The sequence below is a fragment of the Ostrinia furnacalis genome, unplaced genomic scaffold (assembly GCF_004193835.3).
Source record: "Ostrinia furnacalis isolate ACB-3 unplaced genomic scaffold, ASM419383v2 OfSCF4462, whole genome shotgun sequence".
NCBI classification, from domain to species: Eukaryota; Metazoa; Arthropoda; class Insecta; order Lepidoptera; family Crambidae; genus Ostrinia; species Ostrinia furnacalis.
The window spans coordinates 137,075-155,951 of NW_021134701.1; the positions used below are offsets into that span (position 1 = coordinate 137,075).

At 35.8% G+C, this 18,877-nt stretch overlaps 3 protein-coding genes across 4 annotated transcripts; 2 read left to right on the plus strand and 1 right to left on the minus strand.

Annotated features, from left to right (window-relative positions):
• Positions 1–1,229: 1,229 nt before the first annotated feature.
• LOC114359551 (uncharacterized) lies at positions 1,230–4,956 on the plus strand. Of its 2 annotated transcripts, none has more exons than XM_028313992.1 (4): positions 1,230–1,440; positions 1,523–1,699; positions 1,776–2,103; positions 2,360–4,956. In XM_028313992.1, the coding sequence occupies exons 3-4, from the start codon at positions 1,784–1,786 to the stop codon at positions 3,021–3,023; spliced, it is 984 nt and encodes a 327-aa protein (XP_028169793.1). In that variant the 5' UTR covers positions 1,230–1,440; positions 1,523–1,699; positions 1,776–1,783; the 3' UTR covers positions 3,024–4,956. The 2 variants fall into 2 exon arrangements, with proteins under 2 accessions (XP_028169793.1, XP_028169792.1); XM_028313991.1 differs by having other exon boundaries at positions 1,232–1,436.
• A 4,976-nt stretch (positions 4,957–9,932) lies between these two features.
• LOC114359552 (uncharacterized) lies at positions 9,933–11,683 on the minus strand. The gene has a single exon (XM_028313993.1). The coding sequence runs from the start codon at positions 11,532–11,534 to the stop codon at positions 10,854–10,856; it is 681 nt and encodes a 226-aa protein (XP_028169794.1). The 5' UTR covers positions 11,535–11,683; the 3' UTR covers positions 9,933–10,853.
• Positions 11,684–12,172: 489 nt separating this feature from the next.
• Positions 12,173–18,874, plus strand: LOC114359549 (N-alpha-acetyltransferase 15, NatA auxiliary subunit-like; the record flags this gene model as incomplete). Its single annotated transcript, XM_028313987.1, has 8 exons — positions 12,173–12,333; positions 12,615–12,699; positions 12,872–13,134; positions 13,522–13,829; positions 14,079–14,213; positions 16,836–16,973; positions 17,460–17,727; positions 18,860–18,874. Coding segments are annotated over exons 1-8 (1,269 nt in total), but the record flags the coding sequence as incomplete, so codon positions are not given.
• Positions 18,875–18,877: the final 3 nt, after the last annotated feature.

The following is an 18,877-nucleotide window of genomic DNA, read 5'->3' on the forward strand; positions in this document are numbered from 1 at the left end:
TCTATCTATTGTTAGCGTCTGAGGCAGAATGTGCACATCACAAAATGCACAGATGAGAGAGTAAAGACAAAATGAGCACTAGAGTCAAAATACGATTTTCGTTTGCGTGCTTTTCTTAATTTGTGCTCTGTGTTTATAGGGTTTTTAATGACGCTTAATGGACTGAAAGGTACACCTAATATAGGTGTACCAGAATCTCATGGCAAATAAAAATATTGGAAAAGTGTGTTTTTCATATGGCAATTGTCTATGGCTTTATTGTCACCTGTCAAAGTAAATCAAGAGATCTGTCAGCCGCTGCAGAAATGTTGTAATCTCTTCATGCCTATTTGTTATTTTTGTGAAAAAGTCGAAAAACCTCAAGCAAATTATATTGTTTTCAATGTGTATTGTAAAATAAGGCATAATTCAAAGTTAATCTTTGATTTTAAAGCGCGTCGTTGAGTTGACAGTAAGTTGGAGTGAAATGTTTTGATATTTTAATAATGTTACAGAAAATTGTATGGTATAGTAGTGAATTATCGAAAAAAATTCGAAAATCTTTTAGTGTAACTCTCTTTTTTTTCGAAAATAAAGGAATGTTCTTTCAGCAAATTTTTCTATCTACAGTATTAAGAGTACTTTCCCTCCAGGTGGCATTACAAAATTCCACTCTGTATAAATACCTCTTTAACTTGATCATCTATTGAAGAAGAATCAAGAATTGCAAGTGGAGTTCCTAGAAAACGTCTAGTTCTGAATGAAGTGATAAGTTATAAGTATGATACATAATAAAATTATTTACAGTAATATACGGTTTACTTATTTTTCAAGACATGTATAAATGTTAAAAACCCGATGTATAACAACATTCTTCATACACAATCTAAAATGTATAGGTAGGCATTCGTACTTCATGTTCATTAATATTAAAGTCATAAATAAAAAATTAAACAGTATCAAGATCGTTTAATCCAATTTCCCCAGTATTCCACTCAACAAAGTTTATTTTCCCCATTTGCCATGAGATTCTGGTACACCTATACCCATGTCCAATCATTCTAAAAAGTCGGGTCTCCAGCGCGTGTTTTGCCCTACACAATCAACAAAAACATCTCAACATTCAACAAAATTTCTTACAAAAAATATTAATGTTGACATGTTTTTTTTTAAATTGTAGGGTAATTTTTTTTTGTAGTGGGCATCCCATTTTGTTTATGGATAGAGGGAGTGAGCCGTTGTCTATGGAAAGTTTGGCGTTTTATTTTTGACAGTTTCTCAAGATACAACAAAAGTTTAGCGTTTTTTCTAAAAAACGTTGAAAACATTTATTTATTTACCAAAATTATAGACATTATTCGCGAATGCTGATATAAAAGGCATCCGTACAATGAATTCGACAATATCTGAAGATTTATCTAGGGAACATTTGGCATTGGAAGTAGCGAAGTGTACTCGTAGGTTATGTTTTAAATTTCGAATTATTGTTATTTCATTTGTTTGTTGTCATGTAAATATTGACGTTTTTTAATTTATATTTCAGAAAACATATTCTCAAACAATCGTAATTTGGTTTCATTGCACCAGGAGTTATTGGAAATAAACTTATCTGTTGGTGCATATATTGAGGAAAGCAAGCGTCGACTGGCAGGCCTAAGGCTGGACTTGGCTCACGCGGCAAAAGATTCATACAGTGTTGTGGACGTGCTCTCTGAGAAATGTAAGTTCAGTACATGAGAGTTCATCCCAGTGCAGTGTAATATTACAATTCTCTGATCGATCTGTATCTGTTTCAGAAATCACTATGTCCTATTCATCACCAACTCAGCGCAAACACAACACTAGATCAGCATCTTTAAATTTACAAGAAGACAAAAACAAAAGTAATGACCGTTTACGGGCCAGATCATTTACATCATGGTACAAGAATATGGTAGATCATGATCGGCAGAATTTAACGTTATACATGTCAGATGATGTTATCTTAGAATGGTTTGGAAGAACAATAAAAACTAGAAAAAAAGTTTGTTCATTTTTAAAACATGACATGCAATGCTCAAGACATGATTTTCTTACGGTTCAAAGTGTAGATAAAATACAGAATCGTCAGGAAAGATCTCCAAGGTGTGTATGATAGTATTGTAACAGCTTCACTTTAATAAACATGTAATTTTCTACTTACACTTTAGTTTTTTTTTAAGCCTTTCCCAATATTATACCTAATATCTGAATTATTATTTAATTCAATTATTACCATAACAAAATCATGAGTAAAATAGATTTATAGTTATAAATAATTGGTACAGGACATGCTCAAAATACTGAATTATTAACTATTTTATAGTTATAGGAAAAACCATCTAATAGTTAAACAATTCAGTTTCAGAAAGGAGAAAGATGCTGGCTGTATGCATAACTCTCCAGAACTAAGTATTAATAAGACAGAAAGAAAGCGACGATTATTAAGATCAAATTGTAGCAGTCCAGAGTGGGCTGAGGGTTGCCAGCCTCTCGATGAAGTAAAAGACACTGCTAATAAACGATTAAAGGGAAACAATGTTACTGCAGAAAATGAATGCAAAAATGGAGATGTTACTCAGAGAAATGGAGTTAAGAGGGGATATGAGTCTGAAGAAAGCATAGATGTTAACAGTACAGGAGATGGAGTTATACGGAGGCGTGTGAAACGTAAATTAGTGCCGGTCACTCCACCGAATCGTGAGCTGGGTCAAGGAGACTGTCTTCCATCAACAAGTGCAGATTCAGATAAGTCGCATGACGCTCTGAATGCTCAATTGCCGAAGCTGTTTGTGGAATGTAATGGTTACATTGAGTTCAGCCGAACAAAAAACAACCGTGATGTTGATTCAATGAAGTGGGAAAGGAAATGTAAAATACAGATCAGCTATTCTGAAGACCCATTGAATGTTGGGGAGTATATTATCTGGGCTGTGCACTACACCGATGAAACCAAATGCCGTAGGAATCTCTTGCCAGCGTTCGAGGAGGTCGCAAAAGAAGAGGAATTAAAAAACAAAGGTTAGCTAAAATTACAGGGTTATTAAACTCCAACACTCAAATGATATTATTGATTTATTTTATTTTAGAACTTCATACTTTAAAATATTCTTTTCTGACAAAATATTAAGGTCACAAAATTAAATTGCATTTCCTTTTTTTCCCTATTATTGAAGTGTTTAATGATCCTGTAATAAAATAACAGAATGTTTTTGTGTTTAAATTGTTCAACAATGTAATGATTTTTATGGTTTACCAAATTCTGAAATTTATGTTGATATGAAATTCAAATGCCTGGTTTTGGAAACACTCAGTTTATTTTGTATTTATATACATAAAAAAACAATATGTCCGCAATTTTACTATTTGATAGATGATGTGATATAAAGATTGTATTTTTCTATAATATAGCATTTATTTTTATACTGTTTTAAAATGTGGAAGTATGTTTATACTACACTGTGACAATGCTTTAGCCTTATATGAATTATTAAAACTGCATAGTTAAATATTCTAATAGCTGTATGCTCTCATACATGTTATCTGATATAAGTTGTGTATAAAAAATATTCAAATTCCATTTGATTCCTATATCTTGTGCCATTCCAATGTTGATTTTCAACTTGTATAAATGGTTTTCATTTCATCCAATTATGTACATAAATAATGGCTTGACGTTCGTTGCAGGCCAAGGAACATCTTTTAGATCACATTTTAAGTACATACTTTACTTGTATTTAACAAAAAATGCCACCAGGTGGCGCCACCTTTACCCGAATAAAAATTCTCGTTCTATTGCAATTAATTAGATACTTAAAAAGCGTGTTCGAAAGTTCGCATTAGCTTTGTTAACTAATTTTTTTAAGATCTGTCAATAATAACATCAAGTGATTCTTATTTCGCCATCTGAATAAGTATTCACACTTCTCCGTAATTTTTACATTGCGATTTCCTATGAACCATTCTATTTCTAATTTTCTATGTACCACCGACTTAGTTTCTTACTCACTAGATATAATTTTTAGATTAGTCTGACTAAAAAGTCATAGGTATAGAAACCTAGGATAGGAATCCAAATAATGTTGAGAAACTTTGTATTGTATTGTAATACGACAGTTACGAAGATTGTTATAATTATGTAGTTATATTCCCATATTAAACTACAATGCCTTTCGACATTGTTCAATAGCTTTATCTAATGGTAGATTTAATTTGAAAAATGTTATTGTAATCCTTGAGGGTATGTTATTTTCATAAATAGTTTACGAGATAATGTTCTATAGTTAAGCCTCGCGTAGAGCACTAGTTTCGATAATGTATTATTTTAGTTATTTTGGACTTTTCCCATTTGCGTCAAATAGTAGACACCCAAAGTAGTCTAAAAATTCGCAACACGTCTACGTGTTGTAATCTTTTTGCTACTTTGGGTGCCTCGAACTACTTGACGCTGATCGTACATACCGCCTTCCCTGGAGGCTTAAAATGTCAATGTGGTAAACATACTATACAACATTGCAATGTGGTAGCAGCCACTGTTTGTATCTTTTCCTGCTTTGGGTGACCTCTAGCACGAAACACTTTCGACTTCGAATCATATGTGTATTTAAATGGTAGCACGAAACTAATATTGGCAATCGAGATCGTCACGTTATCGTTGAAATTTTGTCGAATACGCAAACGATTTGCAGGGAAAGTTTTTCGTGCTAGAGGTACAGATTCCAGCTACTGCGGCAATTCTGTTACATTTAAAATATACCGTTATAACTTTATACCTAATGTAAAACATATTATCTGCCAAAATATTAGCAATACAGAGTGTTTATTATTGAAATTGTTCATGTATTGTGAATGAGATTTGCAAGTAACAAAATGTATGTCTATTTTTAAGTTTTATGTTGTTGTAGTCATTACTTGTGAAGTAATGGGAATGGATAGATTTTTGTTTGATTATGCTAGAAATGTATAAGACGAAAATAAAGTTTGTTTAGATTATATTCTTTGTTTTACTCACTTTTTTTACAAACGGTACCTTTTCTTTGATCGCAACTTTATTACGAAAAAGATGGTCGTAATTCCTGGGACATTGTTTCAAAGTCAAAATTTCTTTATTTGTTTAGAGAGACCAACTCGTTTCCCATAATAATATACAGGGTGTCCCAAAAAGTAGTATCAAGCCGAAGCCCAGAGGTAAAGCATCACTAGAAAGGAGACAACATTTTGCCAGGATAACCAGAGTAAATATATTCTTTGAGGATAACGCACTCAGTCGCGGAACATACATGGGGGAGATTCGGATAGCCCTAGTGGATGCTCTTCCTCTGGGCTTCGGCTTGACAATACTTTTTGGGACACCCTGTAAATTCCCAGTTGCCTCCAGTGGGGGCGATGCTGCCGGTGGGGGCGAAAGGGCTAACAGCTCTGAAGAAACTTATTTTTTCAGTTAGCGCCACGATAAGGCGCTTTCTTGTGGCTAAAACAGTGGCACGACTGGTGAACGCTGAAGTGATGGTAGAACTATCGCACATCCAACTGGTAGGAGCACAGATGTGGATTAGAGGGTAGGAGCCATTGCGCGCGTACGGTCTGTCCGTCCGGGTCTGTCACTCGGCAGTGGCGCCAACTGGTGAGCGCAATTAAGGAAACCTCTCGCTCGCCTTTACTGAAATAGCACCGGATGTAATTTATTCTTATTGATGAGGATCTAGATAACTACTCGCATGAGAGATGCGATGTGTAATGGAGAGCGAGCTTTGATGCCTATTATTCAGTCTTGCTTTAAAGGCCGTGTACTTCATTTTCGGGTACAGACTAGCAGGGAATTTAACTATGAAATAAAATACAAAGATTATAAAGTACACTTAATTTAATTTTCATATAAATAACAACTCTAGCTGAGTTGGTAATATCAATAATTCCGTAACTTGTAAAAATTGAAATAGTGACTACATAATGTAGAAAAGATCACAGGTTAAATCTAGAAAATCTTCATAATAATGATGCCGTTTCCTTGACTTATAATGCAGTATATATTTTTTAATAACTTGAAACATGCTTGAAACCGCGCGCAGATGCATCGTTTCTTCTACGAAACTGCTACGCATTAAGCAGGTTATTTTTATATGCATCATAAATCAATAAAGATAAAAACTGATAAGACGACTAGCGCACGTTTCGCGCGGAACACGCTCCTCGATCAAGGATCAAGGACGTAAATTAATTATCTGGGGGCACGGCAGTGCCCCCGCCAAGTCGAGCGCGAAGCAAACACTGCCGTACCATCCTTTACTGGAACCATTTCGCCGCATTTTCAGGCCCCTATTTGAGACACTCTGGATAAGACCAGAACGCAGAAATTTTCGTCATCTAGTAAGCTATAATCACATAGTTAAAATCCAAAATTTCAAGTCTGTAGGTCATTTAGTTCCGAAGTTAAGTGAAAGCAAAGTTTCGCATTTATGACACTCACTCACTCACTGATGATCATCAAAATAGAACTAGTACTTCCCATAAACTCAGAGAGCTGAAATTTGGTACAGAGTTAGGGTTTAATGGCCACTTAAAGGGAAAACTATAAAAACTAGGAAAATCGAAGGTCAGGAGTAACACCACATTCATAATCAATGTTACTAGCGACACACCGGCACCGTGGTGTTCGCCTGTACCGCTCACCGCTAGATGGCGCCAGCACTTTGAGCGTCGATTTTCTGCAACGCGGTGTCCAGTTTTTTTTTCCTTTCTAGACGCCCCCGTCGATTAAGTTGAATGTTATGTTGTGTAGTTTTAATTTCGTTGAATTCGTTTATTATACGTGAGGTTCGCTAGGGTTAAGTTATTAAACCAATCATTCTGATTTTGTCCATTATAAAGGTCGTTGAGTTAATTTATGTTTAATATCGTAAAAAAAATGTCGATAATATTAAAAGACGACGACGTTAAATTATAATTAATTATGCCACTTTCTACAAAAAGAAGTGAAATCCCACCAAAAACATTCTGTAAAAAACTAGCCAAGTCTCGTTAGAGCTGCTTGTTTATCTCTAAAAAGTAATGAAATCTAGACAAAGTCGTGCCAAGTCTATGATGGTTCCTTACTGCGATTTTTTTATTATTATAGTTTTAATGTTGTGTGACTTGGCCGTTGAACAATCTTTATTATGATAATCATACATAAGTATTATTGAAATACGCAGCTTTATTAAGCCTACAATTGACTGGTTATTGAAGCAACGTTTTTCAAGTGGCAATTTTCCATCGTCAATGGGTAGCGACAGATTGGTGCAATGATGTCATGGAGCACCTGATTTTGTATCCTTCAACGGCCAAGTCACACAACATTAAAACTATAATAATAAAAAAATCGCAGTAAGGAACCATCATAGACTTGGCACGACTTTGTCTAGATTTCATTACTTTTTAGAGATAAACAAGCAGCTCTAACGAGACTTGGCTAGTTTTTTACAGAATGTTTTTGGTGGGATGAAAGTTTACACGAGTAGAACTCTCTCAACCGGAATTCGTATGAAATTATAGCCAACCGAAGGTCGTCTTACTTCCTAATTTTAATTTGTGCGTCACAGAACAAAGTGGCGAAATGAGACATTTCACTCTCATAACTTTCACAAAAAATATCATTCAAATGACTATGAAACGGCATCAGTGCAGCCCATCAGCATAAATACGTATAATTTAAATGCATACTGGCACACGTTTCTAAGCCATATTACATAAAATGAGTGGAAGATATATAGTCCAGTNGTCAGGAGTAACACCACATTCATAATCAATGTTACTAGCGACACACCGGCACCGTGGTGTTCGCCTGTACCGCTCACCGCTAGATGGCGCCAGCACTTTGAGCGTCGATTTTCTGCAACGCGGTGTCCAGTTTTTTTTTCCTTTCTAGACGCCCCCGTCGATTAAGTTGAATGTTATGTTGTGTAGTTTTAATTTCGTTGAATTCGTTTATTATACGTGAGGTTCGCTAGGGTTAAGTTATTAAACCAATCATTCTGATTTTGTCCATTATAAAGGTCGTTGAGTTAATTTATGTTTAATATCGTAAAAAAAATGTCGATAATATTAAAAGACGACGACGTTAAATTATAATTAATTATGCCACTTTCTACAAAAAGAAGTGAAATCCCACCAAAAACATTCTGTAAAAAACTAGCCAAGTCTCGTTAGAGCTGCTTGTTTATCTCTAAAAAGTAATGAAATCTAGACAAAGTCGTGCCAAGTCTATGATGGTTCCTTACTGCGATTTTTTTATTATTATAGTTTTAATGTTGTGTGACTTGGCCGTTGAACAATCTTTATTATGATAATCATACATAAGTATTATTGAAATACGCAGCTTTATTAAGCCTACAATTGACTGGTTATTGAAGCAACGTTTTTCAAGTGGCAATTTTCCATCGTCAATGGGTAGCGACAGATTGGTGCAATGATGTCATGGAGCACCTGATTTTGTATCCTTCAACGGCCAAGTCACACAACATTAAAACTATAATAATAAAAAAATCGCAGTAAGGAACCATCATAGACTTGGCACGACTTTGTCTAGATTTCATTACTTTTTAGAGATAAACAAGCAGCTCTAACGAGACTTGGCTAGTTTTTTACAGAATGTTTTTGGTGGGATTTCACTTCTTTTTGTAGAAAGTGGCATAATTAATTATAATTTAACGTCGTCGTCTTTTAATATTATCGACATTTTTTTTACGATATTAAACATAAATTAACTCAACGACCTTTATAATGGACAAAATCAGAATGATTGGTTTAATAACTTAACCCTAGCGAACCTCACGTATAATAAACGAATTCAACGAAATTAAAACTACACAACATAACATTCAACTTAATCGACGGGGGCGTCTAGAAAGGAAAAAAAAACTGGACACCGCGTTGCAGAAAATCGACGCTCAAAGTGCTGGCGCCATCTAGCGGTGAGCGGTACAGGCGAACACCACGGTGCCGGTGTGTCGCTAGTAACATTGATTATGAATGTGGTGTTACTCCTGACCTTCGATTTTCCTAGTTTTTATAGTTTTCCCTTTAAGTGGCCATTAAACCCTAACTCTGTACCAAATTTCAGCTCTCTGAGTTTATGGGAAGTACTAGTTCTATTTTGATGATCATCAGTGAGTGAGTGAGTGTCATAAATGCGAAACTTTGCTTTCAAATTTGAAGTGTTAATGCACAGTAGTTTTTGAATGATGAGCAGTCAAAAGTGGCTCTAATTGGTTCGTCTAAATATACGCACGGTGCAGTCCCCTCCATGGAACTAGGCTTAACATGCTCCCACATGTCTATAGTGTTTGCTCAATGTTGATTTAGTCGATTTTCTCCTGAAAGGAACATGTAAGACAACAATAAAATTTCCAATTTTACAGACCTTCTAGAGCAGATGCCGTAAAAACTATACAAGATATAGAAAAACTTGACGGTCTCACCTGTAGCAAATTGAATTTAAGCTTTTTTTGGTTCATAGTAGTCATGTCACTAGGACGCATAGTTTCCGAGGATTAAGCGAAAAACCGAAAAGTGGTACCTTTAAACCCCCCTCTCCCCGCCGGCTCAAGGGCTAAGGGCGGGGACTTTTGCTATGTTCACCTCCTAACTAGGCTAAATAAAGTCCCGAGGTCAGAAATTGTGTTCCACGGATTTCTCTCTACACCGTCGTTAAGGCATTCATTGACTGGACTAATACTGGTGGGTGGTACTTATATCATAATGAGAGAATAATTTACAATTTCGTGTATAAATGGTTATATGATACAAATATGAATATAAGACTTAATATTCGTATTGATTACAATCAGATCTAATTTTAAACATCTACTTGTGTGGCACCATAATGGCAATTAACTTAAAATAATTGTACCCTGCCTTGACTTGGCTATTTTGTATACAGAGGTCTATTATAATAAAAATATAATAATATCCAAGCCATGAAGATAAAAAGCATTTGTTTTTCTATAAATCAAGTGTCTGGACCACACTTTTAGTGGTGACAAATACATTATTTAGAAATACAAATAAGTATAATATTTAATCCAAATCATAGTACATATAATAATGAGTGCTCCCAAATATGGTGTGAATATTGCATCTAAATATACCTATGTATTCATCAATGTAAAAGTAAACAATTTTAGTTAACACATTAGGCAAACAATGCAAAACATAAACACATTACAAATTGATTAGTAACAGCTATTGTTTCATATCAAAGAGTTCCACCTCATAAACTTAAACAACTGTATATGTATAATGTTTAAGCATTTAACCATTGGTATCGCCATAATTATTGTATCAGGGGCTGTCACACATGCCTAGTATATCACAAATGGCTACAAAATCAATTTACAAGGAATACTTTGATTATTTAATGAGTATAAAAAGTTTTACTTTACTAGTCCAGCCTCTGGCTTTTAGGATAAAAATGACACTAAGTGTATTATTATGCAAATGAATAAAATGGTGTTAGGTTTCATTGAACATAAACAGTTTTTGTAACACAGTAAAAAAATTAACACCTAATAGTTCTTATCACATAAATATAAATTCAATACAGGGATCATTCATAAATTACATCATGCATTTAGGAGGACGGAGGGTGAGATAATGTAGGACTGTGCAAATGGTGTATTTTTATCTAAATAAAAACAAGTGATCATATGTCAAATATCAAAAATACATGAACAGTAATTCATGGTCAGTCCCAGAGTCAAAAATAACATAAATCTACGTATAGTATACATTGCATATTGTAAAAAACTCCTAGAATCAAACATGAATTGATGTGATTATGGATTTCATATTCTATTCTTAAATGGGCAGAAATACTTAGTTTACTGTAACTGTGCATCAAAATCATTCCCATCATTTAGGCCATTGGCATCCTCCAATTCTTCTTTAGCATCATTATCTAGGACTGGTTCGTTGATAGGATTGTGCACATTTAGAGCCGGGCTGAGCTTGGGAGGCTCGGCAGCTGGGGTGATCTTCGAAGGCACTGCTGCGGCACTCTTAGTAGTGAGAGAAGATTTTAACTTCTGTATTTCCTTTTCTAAATCTGCAATTTTTTGCTTCTTCTCAGACAATTGAGCAGTCAGTGTGTCTTTTTCCAGTCGCAAAGTATCCAAAGTAGCAGTCGTACTTAGTTGCAAACTTTGTAAGGATTGCAATTCAGTCTTGCACATCTCCATATCAATTATAGAATGGTTCGCTTGGATTTCGGATTTCGCTAACTTATTTTTGTACAAAGAAAGTTCTTCGCTAACTTTAACTTTTTGTTTTTCGATGTCATTTACCTTCGACACATACCCATCTCTTTGCTCAAGGAGAGTGAGCGATTCCTCCATGCATGAGGTCTGTTGTTTTGAGCATTCCTGAAGTTGCGTGCTTATTTCAGCAACTCTGTTTCGCAATTCTGTCTCTAAACTCCAACTATTAAACAGTGAAAGTATTAGTAAAATGCACACGGCGAACACAATGTACATAGGCCAACGACGCATGTTTTCAATACCCATATCTCGTCGGTGCGAAAAGAAATGAATGAGAACAGATGGAGAAATAATAACACTTTATGTCTAACAATATTTCACTGTGTTATTATGCATAAAACTATAGAAAATACATGATTTTTAGCGTCGACCTATCAATTTCGTAAATTATTTGACAGTATAGTTCCAAAATACTGGACTGTCCTGTCGATGACATTGACAGTGGGGCGCCACCGTCAATACCGGATCGCTGGTTCAGATTTTTGCCATGTTGGAAACCATATAGTTGAACGATGGTAGCGCCCCCCTGTCATTGAGTTTGGTGGGACAGTTCAGCGTGGGTCATCTTTATACAGTAACAGACTGACTGACGTTTGACAGTTTGAAGAAACCATAAATTATAGACGAATTGAATGATAGACCGAATGAACTAAAGGACATTTTATGCATTTACGAAGATAGTTTAGATTAAATTCTTCTACTCTCAAACCAAATTCAACTTCACAGAGTAAATTAATTTGTAGATGCTTGCAGAAATCCATAGCTGCTGAAAGAATTTCACACAAAACAGCCTTGTGGGCAGGCTTGATAATTTTTGCATTTTAACTTGTCATAATCTGGCAACACAGTCTTGTCGGTCACGTGACCATTTTTAGAGAATCATAGACAACAATTCTTCATCGAATTCTTTGGTTTATAGCCACGAGGTTTTTAGAAATATTTCAATTTATTAGTGAAATAATACAAAGATTAATTTCATTTGAACAAAATGCCACCCAGTAATCCTTTGCCGCCTAAAGAAAATGCTCTTTTTAAAAGAATTTTGGTAAGTACTGTGGTAAACACAGTTTCGTTTTGTATACCTTGTCACTTCAATGCGATTAACTCGGTTTATTACTGCATTTCATTGCCGAAGTTAAAATTATTTGATTGGTTAATTAGCTAATAAATAACCTGCATGTATTTAATGATTTTAACTGTCTTACAATTAATTACTATCACTATTTATTCGACAAAATAATCTGTGCCATTCATCGCCCTTTGAGTACAATCTAATAATAAATAGAGGTTAGCACTTTGTGATGATAATTTTGGGTGTTTTTTCAGCGTTGTTACGAACACAAACAATACAAAAATGGCTTGAAATTTGCCAAGCAAATATTGTCCAATCCCAAGTTTGCAGAGCATGGAGGTAAGGCATCAAGATTGAATTTGAAATCAATTTTTGAAACATAAATGTAAATTTTATTGATGCTTGGCATTAATTTTTATTTGAAATAATAACTAGCTTTGTTATAAATTTGGTTTAATTAATATTTTAAATCTACATAAAACGCTAGTAAGTAATTTATTTTGTATTACAGAAACCTTGGCTATGAAAGGGTTAACACTGAACTGCCTAGGTCGAAAAGAAGAAGCCTATGAATATGTGCGCCGTGGCCTCCGCAACGATCTAAAGTCGCCTGTGTGCTGGCACGTGTACGGACTCCTCCAACGATCGGACAAAAAGTATGATGAGGCGATTAAATGTTACCGCAATGCGCTCAAGTGGGAAAAGGAGAATATACAAATCCTTAGAGACTTATCATTGCTTCAAATCCAAATGCGCGATTTGGAAGGTTACAAAGTGAGTGATAATATTCAATAACTAGCTTTCCGCCCGCGGCATCGCCCGCGTGTAATTTTGTCTGTCACAAAAAAACAATATCGCGCGCGTATTTGCTCATCATTTAGACCTACCCTGGACTACGACAAACATTTTAAAACCAAAATCAGCTTAATCGGCCCAGCCGTTCTCGAGTTTTAATCAGACTAACGAACATCAATTCATTTTTATTTATATGTATAGATTACCTACTTTGATAATTTTGTACATACCTACTCATTTTATGTGTCTTTAAGATTATTAATTACAGTAGTTTTAAATGAACTTGTGATTATATCAATAGAAGATAGCCTTCACCACAGTTACTAGTTATTGCAATATATTTACGGTTCACATTTCCATTTCCAGGACACCAGATACCAGCTTTTCATGCTGAGACCGACACAAAGAGCTTCATGGATAGGATTCGCAATGAGTTATCACTTACTAGGTGATTATGAAATGGCAAATAGCATTCTAGACGCCTTCCGGACTAATCAGATGAAGGGTCCGTATGACTACGAACATTCGGAACTGCTTTTATACCAGAACATGGTGTTGGCAGAGTCTGGCCAGTACGAAAGAGCCTTGCAACATTTACATAAATTCCAAAGCCAAATTCTCGATAAGTTATCTATCAAAGAAACCTCCGGAGAATATTATTTGAAACTAAAGAGGTCAGTATCGGAGCCTTGTGAATTAATCATTGATGTTTATGTAAATGTCAATACAGACGAGACGGATCATTTCACGAGATAATGATTGTAATCGTGTGTAATGAGTCAGTAACAGACGTGTTATTCATGTTGTTGTTAAAAGATTTTAATTCTTTATGAATTTTTAATTTTTTTGGAATTATTGCCAAAATTTATGAGAATATAGTTATTATTTAGTTTTTTTTCTGATGTTTATGAATTAATTTTTAGGTTCAAAGAAGCTGAGGGTGTTTACGAAGATCTGTTAAAGAGAAATCCTGAAAATGTGATGTATTATCAGAAACTTATAGAAGCTAAACAACTTAGTGATCCTGATGAAAAAGTGGCCTTCTTTGATGTTTATAAGTGAGTGAATTTTATATTAATGAAGTAAGTTATAAGCAGGCATATTTTAATGACTAAAAGGGAAATCCAATGAGGATCAGTACTGTTGTAGAAAATTCAATAAAACTAGTATCTACGTTAATCTTTAAGACATAAGAAAGATATATCTTTTTGAATTATCCAAATCGGACCATTACTTACGAAGATATTAAGTAATAAACATAGGCCGTTTTTGCCGCTAAAAGTCAACGTACGCAAGGCCGCGTGACGTCATTATATCCGAATCGAGCGCAGCCGGCGTACTAATGGGATGGAAAATATTTTTTTCCGGCTAAACTATCAGTTTTAGAAAAAAACTTTTAATAACATTTATTCTTCAAAATAAAGTAACCTATCGACCAGTAATTTTTAAAAATAAAAATTGTGAAAAATAAGTATTGCTATGTCCAAAAACCACATTTTCATAGGATTCGATGCAATGCGGAGACGCGGTTGGGGTGAGTGTAACTTAATGATTGTTTGTATTGAACATAATAATACTTAATATGATGCTAATACCCAGTTTCTGGATAGCTTACTTTATTCTGATGAATAAATGTCATTACAAGTTTTTCTCTAAAACTGATAATTTGGCTAGAAAAAAATATTTTCTATCCACGCAGTGCGTCGGCAGCGTTCGGATCGGATATAATGACGTCATCGTCCCCGCGCCGGGCGGTCAGTGAACTTTTTTAGTAATTTGGCCATAACTTCGTCAATTTTTGTCGTAGAACAAAAATGTTTGCACTGTGTATTAAGGATTTCTTAGCCCTATAAATCTGCATTCACAGTTAAAAATCGAAATGATCCTCATTGTGGTTAAATGATATAATGATGATGATAAAAGAGTCAAAAATATTTTTAAAATTCTTTGTAAAATATATTTGTCAGTTTATTTGCTTGTTATAATAATATGGTGTTGACTATGTGTGTGTAGATTTTGTAAAATGTACTTGTTTAATTTTGAATGTCTACAAATGAATTCTAGGATTTTATCACATTTCAAGTTAAAAATCAGCTAACAAACTAGTTTAATTTAAGCACAAATTAATATGTGGACATCATGGTTGGGTTTTCAAACTTATCAGCCCTAAAGCAGTAGTATTAACATTAACAAACCAAACTTTACACCTAAAGCAGTAGTATTGATAAACGAAACATTAGGCCTTTTACAGTGGTGTTAAGAAGCATTTTCGTTTGTAATCCAGAAGCGAATCTTATTAGCTCTAAAGCAGTGGCATTAAGAAACCAAACTAGACCTTTTACAGTGGTGTTAAGAAGCAATTTCGTTTGTATTCCATAAGCGGATCTTACTAGCTCTAAAGCAGAGGCATTAAGAAACCAAACTAGACCTTTCACAGTGGTGTTAAGAAGCAATTTCGTTTGTATTCCATAAGCGGATCTTACTAGCTCTAAAGCAGAGGCATTAAGAAACCAAACTAGACCTGTAACAGTGGTGTTAAGAAGCAATATCGTTTGTATTCCATAATCGAATCTTACTAGCCCTAAAGCTGTGGCATTAAGAAACCAAACTAGACCTTTCGCAGTGGTGTTAAGAAGCATTTTTCGTTTGTATTCCATAAGCGAATCTTACTAGCCCTAAAGCAGTGGCATTAAGAAGCCAAACTAGACCTTTCACAGTGGTGTTAAGAAACGTTTTTGTTTGTATTCCATAAGCGAATCTTACTAGCCCTAAAGCAGTGGCATTAAGAAGTCAAACTAGGCCTTTTACAGTGGTGTTAAAAAGCGTTTTCGTTTGTATACCATAAGCGGATCTTACTAGCCCTAAAGCAGTGGCATTAAGAAGCCAAACTAGAGCTTTCACAGTGGTGTTAAGAAGCATTTTCGTTTGTATTCCATAAGCGAATCTTATTAGCCCTAAAGCAGTGGCATTAAGAAGCCAAACTAGACCTTTCACAGTGGTGTTAAGAAGCATTTTCGTTTGTATTCCAGAAGCGAATCTTACTAGCCCTAAAGCAGTGGCATTAAGAAACCAAACTAGACCTTTCACATTGGTGTTAAGAAGCGTTTTTGTTTGTATTCCATAAGCGAATCTTATTAGCCCTAAAGCAGTGGCTTTAAGAAACCAAACTAGACCTTTCACAGTGGTGTTAAGAAGCATTTTCGTTTGTATTCCATAAGCGGATCTTACTAGCTCTAAAGCAGAGGCATTAAGAAACCAAACTAGACCTTTCACAGTGGTGTTAAGAAGCAATTTCGTTTGTATTCCATAAGCGAATCTTATTAGCCCTAAAGCAGTGGCATTAAGAAACCAAACTAGACCTTTCACAGTCGTGTTAAGAAGCATTTTCGTTTGTATTCCATAAGCGAATCTTACTAGCTCTAAAGCAGAAGCATTAAGAAACCAAACTAGACCTTTCACAGTGGTGTTAAGAAGCATTTTCGTTTGTATTCCAGAAGTGAATCTTACTAGCTCTAAAGCAGAGGCATTAAGAAATCAAACTCGACCTTTCACAGTGGTGTTAAGAAGCAATTTCGTTTGTATTCCATAAGCGGATCTTACGAGCCCTAAAGCAGTGGCATTAAGAAGTCAAACTAGACCTTTCGCAGTGGTGTTAAGAAGCATTATCGTTTGTTTTCCAGGAGTGAGTACCCGCGTGCGATCGCGCCGCGCCGCCTGCAATTAACGGAGGCTCCCGCGAGCGTGTTCGAGCGGCTGGCCGACGAATACCTTCGTCGAGGCCTCCATAAGGGCATCCCGCCGCTCTTTGTGGACTTAAGGTCGGTTTTATATTGGATTATACAGTTATTTTGGGTAAAATCAGATCTGTAACAAAAAAGTTGCCATTTATGTAGCTTGATACCACTAAGAAGTTGGTGTTCTTTTCGTGTTATGGATAAAAAAGACAGCCCTGTATCAAGACAGTCTCGGAGTCTTATTAAAGCGCTAAGACGCATTATAACAGCGTCACTTGTGCTTATCGTTCATTCGTTTCAGCCGATAGAAGTCCACTGCTGGACAAAGGTCTCCCCCAAGGTTTTCCACAAAGACCAGTCCTGCGCCGACTGTATCCAGGCACTTCCCGCGACTTTCACCAGAACGCGCGTCGGTCTACCTGGTGGGAGGCCTGCCCACGCTACGTCTTCCGGTTTGTGGTTGCCACTCGAGAACTTTTCTGCCCCAGCTCTTCTCTACGAGCTATGTGCCCTGCCCACTGACTGTCACGTAATATTCCCGTAATTTAATAAATCCAAATTTAATTGCAGATCACTATACGCAGACCAAAGCAAAGCAGACACGATAGAGAAACTAATCTTACAGTATATAGACAACTTAACCAAACTGGGCACGTTTAGTTCCGACCCAAGTGAAGGCAAGCAACCGGCCAGTGCGTTGCTATGGGCATATTACTACGCGGCGCAGCACTTTGACTATAAGAAAGATACGGACCGGGCGCTGCATTACATAGATGCGGCGATAGAACATACGCCTACGTTAATAGAACTGTTCATAGTCAAAGGAAGGATATACAAGGTAATTATTGTTAACTAGCGGCCGCCCGCGACTTCGTACGCGTGGATCCCGTTTTACTAGTTCACCTACGTTCTAATAGGAACCCCCATGCAAAATTTGAGTCTCCTAGCACTTGTTGTTTCTGAGATTTCGTGATGAGTCAATGTATCAGTCAGTCAGTGACCTTTCGCTTTTATAGATATACACTATAAGGCTGATAAGGCCCAGTCGCTATAAGCTATGAACACTACAGTACACGCGCCCCTTTTTTTACACCAATACACGCGCGGCCTCCTTCGGTAAGCCAATTTAAAATCACTGTTAATCAGTTTGTAAGCAATTTATGAATAAAATTACTATGTAAATAATAAAAGTGTTTATTATAGTTATTTTATAATCAAAGTTTCTGTAAATAACTATTTGGGATCAAATGTTATAAACAGATTTAAAAGTTGTAAATTTTTTGGGCCAAAATTGCACTCTGAGATCCATGTTAACATAAACAAAATTTACTGGAAAAATATGATTTATTTTTTATCTATCATAGTATTCAACACTTTTTGCTGCCTGGTACACGTGGTAAATCCATTAGTTGCAAGTCTTCCATAATTTTTTTGATGAGTGATTTCGGGCTTTTGACTAGACCCGCAGTTTTGACGGCTAATTTTAGAAAAGTGCGCAGGCGCTAGTACCCAAGCTTCACTGGCTTATTGACAAATTTATTAAACGAGGCTTTCCTGGAATGCCAGCTCTCTGGCGCAAGTTTTAAAAAAGTTATAGCGTAAAATGTTACCCTAGTCTACTATAGTAGGCCGCGCGTGTACTCTAGTGTTAAAGCCTAGTTTTTAATAACTCATAATATGCGTGCGAACTAATAACAGCTCGAGCAGTTAGTGATTAGCATGATGGAATGGAGTTTTACTGAGTTTTTTGCAGCTTGAAGCTGTGGATACTAGCTGCTTCAAACTGTTCGTGTATGGCGGGCCTAAATGACGGGACTATTTCCACCTTTTGTTCCCACCTATGTATGTAGCCATGATCTACAGCTTGTCCGCCAATAAAAACTCAACCAGTGAAAGTAAAGTTTGTCCCGGGGAAAGTTAAACTGTTGTTGGAAATGAAACAAAATTAATTATTGTTTTTTGTTTCTCAGCACGCCGGTGACCCAGTA